This window comes from Trichosurus vulpecula, chromosome 3 (assembly GCF_011100635.1).
Source record: "Trichosurus vulpecula isolate mTriVul1 chromosome 3, mTriVul1.pri, whole genome shotgun sequence".
Lineage (NCBI taxonomy): Eukaryota > Metazoa > Chordata > Mammalia > Diprotodontia > Phalangeridae > Trichosurus > Trichosurus vulpecula.
The window spans coordinates 151,684,227-151,697,626 of NC_050575.1; the positions used below are offsets into that span (position 1 = coordinate 151,684,227).

A 13,400-nucleotide genomic window follows, 5' to 3' on the forward strand; every position below is an offset into this window, starting at 1 on the left:
TAACAGATATGCATGAGGCTTCTGATTAGTCTAAAGACTTTGGCTTTTGACATTTCTTAAGCCTAAGCCATTATTTTTCAATATACTAGCACTTAGTAGATAGATAATGGGTTTAGAATAGACCTTCTTTGGCCAAAGAGTTATATGTGGTAAGAAATATGCTGAGAACGGAATTATTTCTAAATTTTATGACCCAATAAGAATCATATGATATACAACTACAGAGTCACTTAAAAAAAGTTATTATTACTTTGATCATCCTTCTAAAGACAGGAGTTGTTTACAACATGTTTTTATTTAAAGGGGTATAAAATGTGACTTATCTGGGCACTGATTATATAGCATTGCTAATCTGTGAAATTCCCATAGGAAATTCAACTAAGATAAAGATAATTAATAATGAAGGCACTTGGTATACAAAGAATTTTCAAGGCAGAATAAGCTATAAAAATTAGTTCGTCCAAATCCTTAATTTTAAAATGAAAAAAAACTGAAGCCTGGATAAGTTAAATGACTTGCCCAAAGCCACAGAGCTAATGGTACAGTTGAGACTATATTTTGATTCCTAAAATACTATTCTTTCTGTCATACCATGACATGTGTCTTTACCATATATTTTTCCATAAATTTCAGAGTTAATAAATTAAATGAGCAAGGTTTGTTTATAGCTACTATTTCTATTTTACAGATAAAGAAGAAACTGAGGTTCAGAAAGATCAAATAGTTTGTTCAGGTCATGAAATTAATCAATGGCAGTATTCTATTTTCTGAGTCATGATTTATTATGTTTCTATAAAGAGTCTATTTGTAAAACCAAATTGCTATAAATGACCAAGCCCTTTCCTCATGTATCTCGACTCTACATTTATGAGTGCTTATAGATTTCAAAGAGATGTCTGTACAAAGGAGATAGTAGCTATAGATTGAAAACTATAGCAGCTATTTTTGTCTTTTCTATTCAAGTAAGGTTTCTTCGCTAAATTAAGCATGGGATTTTAGGTTACTTTTCTGTGTAACTATATCTTGATTAGGAAAAAAAGCTTTCATTTCTTAAGAAATAAAAGTTTTTTTTTTAAAAAAGAATTTATAATCACAAATGAATGTTTTTTGTGTTATGTGAAATAAATAAAACCACCCCATTACATTTTACTATCACTGTAAATAAAGTGGTTGAGTTCATTAGAAAAAGAATGGGATTATGGCTAAATGACCTAGGTTTGGGGTTCCTTAAAATTGTAAAGTCATTTTATCTCAGTTATTCATCTGAAAAAGAGGAAAATGCTAACAGCTCATAGTGAGTGAAGAAAATTTATTCTTTATGGCAAACTTTATGTAAGGGCTCTGGTATAACTTGATAAAAAGTTCATAAAACTTTCATAAAAACAAGACATTTTGAGGATTTTAAAGGTAAACAAAATGATCTTCTTTCCCTTGCTTTCTCAAATTCAAAGCTTAATTTCCTTCTTTTTAAAAAAAAATCTAGGTTTCTCAAACTACACTTAAAATGCATTTTGCAAATAAATTTGTTCTTTACTTTTACATAAATTAGGTTTAACTTTTCATTCAAAAAATCAAATGTAATATAATTTGTTTATTCTTAAATAATAAATTATTTTGCTATAAGCTCAAGCTACCCAGATAGCATGTTACAAATGCTAAAATTAATCAAAAGCTTTTTCAAGCCAATAGCAGAATTTAGTGAGATAGAGAAAAGTGAGCTCTAAAAATTCTAGTCTTAAACAAATTTTGATTATACCTTTCTTTGGGCTTTCCTGAAAGCCAGAAATCTCATTCACTTTTCTCCGTCCTGTGTTAACACGAGATTGTACGTGGTTATATGGAGTGTGTCTATGACCTTGGAATTGAAGTTGTTGTTTAGCTGAAATTAGTTTGTTTCTGAGGCCTTCATTTTGTCTTTCAAGCTCATGAACTCTTTCTTGCAGCTGCTCAATCGTTTCTTCTAGTTCCACATCCCGTCCTTGCCGCTTGGGGCCGCCACCAATCCGCTCACATCTTTTCTTGTCATTAACAAGCCGTATTAACTTGGTGGCCATTCTGGGGAAATAATAAAAAAGATGAAAAGGAATGTGAGAAGTCAGCATAAAATGCATTCTGTTGAAAGGAACATAATCACTGTGAAGACTTCAGTGCAGAACCTGAATAATAAATTTCAGGTTTTGATGTAACTATTACTGCCTGTGAAGAATCCTTTGATGATAATTGAAACCACTGGGCAACAATCTGCTTTATAGCACTGACAAATAACAGTTTCCTAAGGCTTATCATTTAAGGTTAGTAAGGAGAGAACACATATTTACTCCATATGCCCCTTAAATACAATTTTTAACGCATGACATTATATAAGAACTCGGCATGCCATTAAGCACAGTTACAGTTTGTAGACGTCTGTCATGAATAAAGTATAAGATATATAATAAATATTTGTTGAATTCGATTTGTAATCCTACTATAAGTTTAAACTATTTTGAAAGCATATTAATAATATGTGCCATTTGATGCCATATTATCTCTGATTTCTTTTTAAGATTTGAAAGTATATAAAAATTTAAAAAATATATAGTTGGGCAAATCTAAAACCATGATAAATTTTAAGTGAATGAAATTGTTATGATACCTCAATATGATCATGAAACATAACTGTTAATGGTAGAAAATAATTACAGAATGTATGGTTTTCTCCTATCTTTAAATGTCACAAATTTTACTTTTGGAATCACAAGAGTTATACTTTTGATTCCTTTAAGTTTTGATAAACACTAGTAAGACAGAACAAAAGACAGAAAGGGCACACGAGGGTGATGTAATATACAAGTACGGAAAACATGCCCGACAGTGAATGTAAAAAAAAAAAAAAACTTGGCAAGACAAGAAAGAAAAGGTGGCTTTGATGAGAGATAGAAGTTCAAGACTTTACGAAATTGGTCGCACATCTTCAATAGCTGTATCTAATTTATAGAGAATCCATTTTTGCAAAGACCCAGACAGCAGATTAAAAATAAAAACACACTTCATTTGTTCTATAGGGTTTGCTTTATTTTAGCATGGTTACAGACAGAAGCTTTTACTTAAAAGAACAAAAGTGAAATAAAAAAAAAACTTTAATAGCTTTGGGATGTCACAGAACACTGGTTTCTTACCCATAAGCAAAGTTCTCTATGGATGCAGTAGCAAATACAAATTTAGATACACTTTTGTTTGTACAGCATGCACCATCAAGGAAATTTATATATAACATAATCAAGTAAGATTTTTCCTTGAGGCAGACTTATATGAGATAAAGGAAAAAATGCTGATAGTTACAAATGAAGCATCCTATCATATTTATCAATTGCTCAGTTCCTCTTTTCCATAATTGAGAGAGACCAATGATATATAATTGGAAAATTTGCCGAAGTATAGTAACTCAACACTCTTCTGACCACTAAAGAAGAGTTTGAAGGTTTTGAGCCATTTGTAGCCTAAATATGGGAACACATTACATGTATGAGAGTCACAGTCAGCCACGAGAGATAGTTCAATACATTTGGTAATGCCAACTGATGCACCAAAATTCATTCAATCATACAAAGGCATATGGATGTTCTACTGAAGACATAAATAATGTTCCAAGGGCATACCAAATTTAATGCTATACTATTAATCTACACTTGGAAGAAAATCTATGATCGTAATTTCTGAGATAAGACAAGTGAATCAATACAACAGTTTTAAATTTCTTCAGAGAAGTTATAAGTAAACCTTATTGGTATAAACAACATGGAACTTAATGCTGACACTCAAAAAATACTCTTCAATAAATAGCCAAAGTTCTATAGTGATAATATTATGATGCAAATTCCAAATAATCAATCTTTTGCCCAGAAGGCATAATGATTTATTCTGAGTAAATAGTAAAGAAAGCAAATTTCCTTTATTCAACTTTTAATTAGTAAGATAAACAAGTTAATAATTAAAGTACTACTCTAATGTCTCCTCATGTTGACCAACCCTCAGTAACAATGAACATAAGTTCTCACAGTTTGGAAAGTTTTCTAGTATAAATACCGAGACTACGTTTGGGGAGACTTATCTCCAGAAGACTGGTCACAAGGGTATGAAGAATTTTTCTATAAGTAACTTATGCAACAATCTACTAAAGTGGGGATAAGAGTTAGTGGGAAGATAGAAACTTGCTGATTACATCAATGGAAGGAGTACTCACCCACTGATGAATTCATAGATCTTTTGAAGTATAAGAAGCAAGAAACAATTATATCTTGCAAGACTTCTGGATTGGTAGAAAAACCATGGGCTAAAACATATTTAGGACGTAGGGATATGGTCATTTATAAAATGACATTTACATTTAATGCAGAGGAAAGATAGATAAATTTAAAATCATTTCAATCTAGGTATCTGTAGCAATGTCAGTGCTGGAAGGAACTTCAGAAAAATGCTCTTTAAATCTTCAAAGACTATATGATAATTCACCTAGACTAATTCCCTTATTTTTTGAATGTTGAAAGGGAGGCCCCCAGTGAAGCTAAGTGATTTGCCAAAAGATGGACTGGAAAGGACTTTAAAGGCTATATAGTCTAATCCCTTAATGTTACAGATGGTAAGCAAGAGGCACAAAGAGGCTAAATGGTTTATCCAAGGTCACAGAGGAGCTGGGAGGGATGGGATTCAAGCCCAGGTGCTCTGCTTCCAATCCAATACTTGATTTTGCTATGTTGATTCCCACAGTTATTTAATGAAGAGTCAGAACTAGTATGGCTTCCAACTGATTGTACACTTCTTTTTCGTGATGCCATCCTGCTTTCTCTATTGTCCTCTTTATAGTTTCTGGTTAGGGTGTAGTGCTAATGATGTCAAGGCTGGGATTTAATTCTGTATTGGCTAATGGGCTACGTAGAGAGGAAAACCATGTTTGATGGCCAAAGGCCACACTCTTAACTTTAACATTTGATAAAAATGACCTTGAGAAAAGTCACTTAACCTTTCTAGGCCTATTTTTCTAACACATAAAATGGATGGGTTGAACTAAATGACCTCAAAGATGTCATCTAGCTCTAAATCTTATGAAAATGGGTGCTGTTGGTCATAAATGGATCAGGAAAAATACTGTATCTTTGCATAACCTACCACTGCCACCACTACTGGAAAACCAATTTAAAATACAAGTCCTCTTCACATTGGTCAGAAGGCTCGTCTTGTTTTTTGAAGTACTGAACATTTTATCTACGTTAAAACTTAAAATAGAAATTGAAAGATAATTTTTACTGGTAAATTTTAAAGGAAAAAAAAAACCCCTAAGCATTTGCAACTATACTACTTTTCCAATGTACTCAGAGACTATGAAATATCAATATGAATCTGTTCTAAGAGAATCTGTCTGCTTTTCTGCAATATTTATTGAACTTTTTAAAAAAGTTACTATGCATTCAAAAGACCATGTTTCTGAACATATAGAAAATGCGCATCTAAGGGAATAATACTGGACATTACATTTTTGGTACCAAAAAAAAAGGCAGCATGAGTCAACAGATATTCTCTTTGAGTTTAATATGTAACCTAGATTAACTCAAATATTAAGAAAATGTTTATGAAGCACGTCCCAAAGATTGAATAGATGCATTCATTAAAAAATTCCAACTCTTAAGGGAACGTGAATTCTAAAAAGGCACTTTAAAAGAAGTATATCATAGATAATTTTTATTTTAAAAAAATTCCCAATATACGTTAAAAACATGTCCTGAAACAACTACTTATTAAGCCATAAGTATAATTAAATTACACACAGACATGTGTAAACTTAAGGTATAATTAGTTATTAGCTTTTTTCTTTGAAATATTAATTCTAGCCATACCAAACACTAATGATCGCTTTGTATGTAAGAGACTCATTTCCAGTTAAGATAATAAAAGATTTGTATACCCTTCAAACTTTGTTTTAAAAAAATTCTATATCATAACCTTTTAATTTTATCTTCTTGCTTGCAGGCATGCTGTTTAAGTACAATGTTCTCTTCATGCAAACGCAAAAATCGATCTTCCAATTCCTCACGACTGACACGTGACACCAGTTGTCGAGACTTTGAATTCCAGGAAACTGAAGATTTTGACAAAAAACAAATTCCAAGAAAATTAATCACATGTTTAATACTTAGGATGCACTTTCTAAAAAATCTTTGACCTGACTTGGTCTAGGATTTTGAAATTTTTTAGCAACTTATCATTCATTTAGATAATGACTTTTTATAGTCCTCATATCATAGGTAGATACAAAATATCATTATCTTTGGTTTTTTAAAGTATTAGTATTCAAGAACACTAATAGATACTTAAAAATTAATACTGCCAATGAAGTAAAAATTCTTAGTTTTACATACTGTTAGAGATGTATTTTAGAGATTATTTAGGGCATATGCCCTTCATTTTAGAAATGAGAAAGCTATAGCTTAGAACTGTTGTTTGCCCAATATCACAATGATAGTAATTGTCAAACCCGCGGATAGAATCCAGGAACTCTAAGATTATCATAATGCTGCTTACTCATTAGGAATAATAAAATTTTCTCTACATGTATGAATAATGTTGAGAAAGGTAAATTAAAAATGAGGACATTTGAAACATTTTTTTTTTTACAGACTTGAGAACTATCACAGAACAGTTCTATTACCAGACAACTGTGGGAACTCAGTTACATAAAGAGTTCAAAAATTTGACCTAGACTGAAACAATCTAGAAAACTTGTCCATAGGTTTCACTGAAAAGACTGCCTCAAATCATCATTCTGCAAACCACCATGTCTATTTCAGAAAAATTTTAATATTATTTGTTGGCATATGCATATGAGATCTCCTCAAATCTGTTAAAAAGTACTTTTAGTAGTCCTCACAAGACTAATGAAGTAGGACAAATTATTAATCCCATGTTAAATACCAAAAAAAAAAATACGCCCAAGCTCCTGTTAACTTTCAAAGAAAACTGGTTTATGCCTTTGTTTAGAGATGATTTTCTTAGTTACTAAGGCATCATATACTCTCATAGGGTTTATTACCAATAATGATAACACCTAAAAATTCATTCCAAAACCAAAAGTTGCATAATTTTCCCCTCCATCTTCACTGACTAGAATTATAACTTCCTTAAGGTATTTGTTATCTTTCCATTTTTAATCATATTCATTAAATCTCCAACGTGGGTAGTTATGCTCTTCATATAAAGGAAGACAATCAATACTAAGGAAAAATTAAAATGCTAACATAACGGGAACTCATAATAGAATACATTTTGAATTCTTAGCCTAGTCAATAAAGAACAAAGCAGTATAACATGGCCGATACATTGTGTACACAAATCAAAGCACAAGTTTTAAATTGTTTTCAAAGTTTTAAATTATTCTCAAAGCAGCCCCTTTTCTTCTTTTGGAGAAGTGCCTCTTAGTTCTTTATTAAACCAATGAGTGATGAAAGGATCAAGAAAAAGATTTCCAGAATACACATTAATTTGATTGTGAAAACTCACTACCATCTGCATAAACAAGTCACTTTAAGACCCTCTACTTAAAAGGCGAATTTTAAAAATATGGCATTTCTCCCCTCATAAAAGTTAAACAGAAAGATACATTTTAATAGTGAATGTGATGCAAACCAGGCAATTCAGTTTTAAGGCTTGATACCTTATGTTTATTACATACTGATGTATTTTAAAAGATGATTTACAATTCTTTATCACAGTAGAAGAGGACTTTACTTTTTTTGTGAACAGCTGATACCTGATATATACAATGAAACTGTACCTTATTTCTCACTTCCATTTTTTAGTCTAGTCTAACTTAGATCTGCCTTGTTACTTGAACCTCATACTCTATATGAATAGCAGGAAAAATTTAAGATTAAAAGTGAAAAAAAAAAACCAGTGATCAAATTTCATGACTATAAACTAATAACAGCTGGTCAAACCTTTCAATCCTCCGAGGAGTCGTGGACCTGTATCTTTCACAGGCAGGTCTCCTGCAGTCTCATCAGTTGGGCTAGACATAATCTGTGAATAAGAAAATTCAAATAAAACCTTCTTCATCTAAACTATCCACTATGCAAAATGAATGAGCCAAATAAATTTAATAAAAACAAGGCAAGAGCTTTAACAGACATCTTGTTGCCCTACATATGTTGCTCCTAGAAGATAAAAACTTCCATCCTAAACAAAATATTTCATGTAATCATGGAGATTATGTTCCTTTCAACAGTACCTCCTATAATTTGCTTAGGAAATGAAATAAGGTCAGTCCATTAGTCTTTTGCTCTCTTCCCTATTCTTCTTCCCATTCCCAAAACCATCTTAAAACAAAAGATTAAAAAAACCAAGCAAAGCAAACCCCCCAGAAAACCATGCTTATACCCTACTGTGTGAATCCCATCAATATGAAAGATGGAGTTTCATAAATATTTTCATTTGGTCCTGCCTTAGCTTGTAGTATAGTTTGGTTCTCCAAATTTCCAACCAAAAGGTGAAGGAGCTCTAGCTGGTCAAAACAAAACAACAAAAAATAAAACAACCAAGTCTTTGTCCTACTTACAGATGCTAACACCATATCTTTACTTTTTCTGTAGATAGAAATGAATGACTTGTACTCGATAAATTGAATAATGGTATTATTATTTATATTTAAGAAGTCTGTGGAACATTGGAAATTACCATTGGAGAGGATCTACAAAAGCAAAAAACCCTAATTTTTCTGCTAAGCCTAGAGTATTGGTGAATCACAAATAATATCAGCTATCATAATCCATAAAAGAATTTCAGTTTTTCTCTTAAAGGCAATTTCTGCTAGAAAAGATATATGCCATGAAATTAAGCACATAGTAGGGGCTAAGTAAATACCTTATCGATTGATGCATATCAACTCATAAATAAAAGTAGCTCAAATTCAATCAAAAGGTGAGGAATTTTCAAAGTTGATTAGTCAAATAGTTCCCTTTTGGCTTTAATTCCCTCAACATGAGGATTTTAAAATAAATAAAATTATTTTATTATATATAATACATTAAAATAAAGATTTTAAAATAAAAATTAAAAATACTGATGACAATTTTTAAAAAAAGTTTACAAATATGCTGCACATGTAGAAAATTATATCAAATAAAAAACATGGTTTAATATAGCACAGTGTCACCTTCCCCGAAGGCTTCTTCCATTGTAAATGTAGCTGCCTGAAAGATCAAATCCCTCAGACTGTAGATTTGTAAGTTACAAAATATCAAATACATATATGTATACCCGTGAGAAGAACCACATTCCAAATTTTTCTGTGGTGAGTGGCAATTCAGTTATTCACCAAATATTAAATAGTCACGGTTTTAGATCTGGAAAGTACCTCTGAAGTCATTTATACAATTCCCTTATTTTATATAGATGAGGAAAACGAGGCCCAGAGAGGTTAAGTCATACCATATACACAGGTAGTAAATGGCAGAGATAGATTTAAACCCAGTTTCCCTCCAGGCCATCTGATTTATTGAAACACAGTAAAGTAACTGCAAATGACTTGTAGGCTTCCCTCTAATTGTCTTGTCTCCCTTGACCCTCAGCACCAAGAGAATCAAGGAAGGGATTATAGGTTCAGAACTCACTGTTATTGGTTCGGCAAGCAGTTGGATAAAATGGAGAAAATTCTGGTGTTACTGAAACTAGAGGGATTTTCATGGCAGCAACCATTCCCATCTAGTTTCACTATGGTCTGGTCCTGCACTGCTCCACATCTTGTCTCTGCCCTGGATCTCCAACTAACCACTCCAACTCTCCAGGATCTATCCCAGCTTCAGGCTGCAGAAATAGCAAACAGAAAGTAACTATAGGCTCCCTTGCCTCATCACAGGTTCACAGCAAAGGTATCATTCTTCCAGTTACCTAGGTTTGCAATCATAGAATTATCCTCCACTCTTCATTCTCTCACAGTGCCAGCCCTCACCATGCTCCCCCATCCAATCAGTTTACAAGTATTGTCCATTGTACCTCCATAACATTTCTCACATCTGTCCCTCTCTTTCCATTGACTACTTCCACTCTACTTCAATCAATTAATCAATCAGTAGTTTAATCGCTTATCACCTCTCCACTGAATTATTGTAATTGCTTTCTAATTGTATTCCTTGCTTTGCATCTCTCCCCTCACCCACCCATCCTCTACACTATTGCCAAAGTGCTATTTCTAAAGCATAAGTCTGACCATGTGACTCACCTCATCAAAAAACTCCAATCGTTCCCTATTAATCCTCTAGGATAAGATATAAACTCCTCTGTTGGGGATTTAAAGCCACCCCCACCCCCCATCTGTCTCCAGTCTACTTTTTCAGGCTTATTACAAATTGTCCCCTCAAGTATTCTATGGCCCAACCAAAATGGCTTATAGCTCTTCCAGCTCTTTTCTACAAGCACTCCTTGCACATGCTGCTCCCCCAATGCATTCTCTCTTTATTAGAACCCTTAGTTTCATACAAAGTTCCACCCAAGTGCTGCCTCTTACATGAAGCCTTTTCTGCTTCTAATTGCTAGTGCCTCCTCACCCTACTCTATTACCTTGTATTTACTTCTCTACATGTTGTTTTCCCTGAGAGAATGTAAATTCCTTGAGGGCAGGGACTACTATTTCATTTTTTGTACCCCTAGATACTAATATTATGCCTGGCACAAAGAGGCATTAAATAAATCCTTATTGATTGATGCCACTCCTCCACTCAAAAACTTTCAGTGGCTCCACGCTAGCTATCAAATAAACTTGAAACTTCTGACCAAGGTATTGAAGGCCCTTCATATTCTAGCTTATACCAGTCTACCATTATCTCATGATATTACACTTCTTTCTTTTATATGTTCTGTATCCCAAACTAAACTACTCTATTTTGTTTTTATCTTATCTTCTCCTGCCTCTGAACCTTTGATTATGTCTTTCTTAGTTGGCAGAATAGATACCTGACATATTTCCACTTGTTGAAGTTGTTCCTTTCCTTCAGGGAATCGATTCAGACGTCACTTCTTACCCCAAACCTTCTCGGACTGTCTCATAACCCAATCCCTACAACTGAAAGTGATCTCTTCCTCAAACTTCTCATAGGACTTCACCTGACTCAACTTTGTTCCACCATATTCTACCTCATACTATATACGTTTTTGGACATGCCATATCCCCTGTTGTCTTCATTTTATGAGTGCAAGAGTTTTGTCATTTTTCATCTTTGTATTCCCAGGACACAATGCTTCACCCATGGTAAGTGCTTAATAAGTTCTGTTAAATTGAATTTCCCTAACATGGAAAATGAGTTTTACTAGTTTTAATAACTGTGTTCCCACTATTCCGCCTATTGATGTGAATACGTTATACTGCTCCTTTCCTCAAAAATCTTTGGTGATTCTCTAGTGAATAAATATCACAATCTTCTGTATGGTATTTGAGATACTTGGTGCTACTCTGCTTTTAAAAGCAGTCATCTCATATATCTCCTCCAATCATTCTTTACTAACTAGATTACTCTTTACAGATGAACACACTTTTCTCTCCTTTCTCCATGCCTTTATTCAGTGTTTCTTATGCCTGGAACGTCTTCCCTTGTCTTTTCTTGTTCAATCTTTGAACATTCATTAAGGCACAGCTTAAATGCCATCTCTCCTATTATATTCCTTTTCTCTAATGAACACTCCCTCTTAAGATTTCACAAAGTACTTTCCTCTCCACCCTAGATCTCTAATTCAGTTAATTGTATTTTATAGTTATGTGTTTGCAATTTATTCCCTTACTAGAATTTAAGCTCTTCTGAAAGAGACTATATCTTATTTAAATTTTCTATCTTCCTCTAGCACCCTGTAAAGACCCCTGAACACAGTAAATACTTAATATTGAATTAGTGAAAGGGTTAACAAAAATAACCACTCAATATGAATCACAAAACCTAACGGGATCTTAGGCATAGTATCTGGAACACAGTGGGTGAGAATTCTATGGCATTCTGCATTGATCATACCATATCTGGGGTACTGGGCTCAGTTCTGAACAACACATTTTATTTAGGAAGAAATCCAGAAGAAGGTGACTAAGATGCTGAAAAGCCTCAAAACCATGTCACATGGAGATCAATCGAAAGAACTGAGGATGTTTGGTCTACAGAAGACTTAGAAAGACCATGAGAGTCATTTTAAAGTACTTGAAGGACAATAAAGATTAGATTTGTACTTCTTAGCCCAAAGGGCAGAACTAGGAATGATGAGTGGATTTTTCTGAGATACATATTTAGATTCAATTTAAGGAGAAACTATTATAGCCACATAAATGTGTAAGGAGTTAGCATGTAGTGGGTTCCCTCTCACCACAGGTGTTCAGGTAAAAGCTAGGTGACCACTTGTTATATTTTAAAGGGAATTCTTGCTTAAATATTGGTTGGACTAGATTAAACAATCAACCAACAGCATTTTTTTTAAGTGTATACTATTTACCAGGCACTGTGTTAGGCACTAGGGATACAGTTCTTGCCCTCAAAGACCTTATTGTACTAGAAGCAAACGACAGATACATAGATAAATAAAACATAAATAAATGGGAGCAGGGCATTAATAACGGTGGGAATCAGGAATGGCTTCTTGAAGAAGATAGTAGTTGAGCTGAGCCTTAACTGGTTGTTGAGGTTGAAGGATTGGAGGCGAAGACTGCAAAGTTAGGAGAGGCAGTGGCTTGAAACCGTATGGGAACAGCAAGCAGGCAGTCTGGGGAGGAGGAGGAAATAACTTGAGTGAAGGGGGTACTGTGCAGTCCTTCCAGAGTTACTTATATTTTATCCTAGAGACAACGGGTAGCCACTGAAGATTCTTGGGCAGTGGGCTGACATGGTTCAACCTGTGCTTTAATGATTGGAGATTAATAAGGTGGATTAACAATTTGGGAGTTGTGTGAAGGACGGATTGGAGAGCTGGATGCAGGGAGAGTAACTGATTCAGGCGAGAAGTGATAAGGTCCTGAACCATTATACAATGGCCGAACACAATTAATGAATACCAACATCAGTATCACTCATCCATGGGATTTCAGCTCCCAATTCAGGAGGGGAGAGGGGACCAGGCCTCCAGTCGGGGATGGGGAGGGGGCAGGGTGGGACTTGTCCCATGGATAAGGATGCTGGGGAGGCCTGGAATGGTTTTCTTGGATTGAGGGGTGGGATGGAGGAGAGTGATCCCAAACCTTGGTGCACTATTTCCACAAGTGGAGTGGCGCCAAAAGGCCTCCCCTCTCCCAACAGCCAGTACTCACCCCAGCTCTCTCTCAGGCACCAAGACCGCCAGCTAACGTTGCTATAGCGCCCACACCGCTTCCGCTCGATGGCTAGAAAAACACGAAGGAAACGAGGCAA

At 34.3% G+C, this 13,400-nt stretch overlaps 1 protein-coding gene across 1 annotated transcript in view; it reads right to left on the minus strand.

Moving 5' to 3' along the window:
- The window catches only part of RPGRIP1L (RPGRIP1 like), a 145,787-nt gene extending 132,389 nt beyond the window's left edge, over positions 1–13,398 (minus strand). The window contains exons 1-5 of the mRNA XM_036750600.1: positions 13,301–13,398; positions 9,639–9,831; positions 7,968–8,049; positions 5,977–6,112; positions 1,757–2,055 (exon numbers count right to left, since the gene is read on the minus strand). Coding sequence (XP_036606495.1) covers positions 1,757–2,055; positions 5,977–6,112; positions 7,968–8,046 — 514 coding nt within the window. The 5' untranslated portion in view covers positions 8,047–8,049; positions 9,639–9,831; positions 13,301–13,398. The remainder of the gene's footprint in view (positions 1–1,756; positions 2,056–5,976; positions 6,113–7,967; positions 8,050–9,638; positions 9,832–13,300) is intronic.
- Between the last annotated feature and the right edge of the window lie 2 nt (positions 13,399–13,400).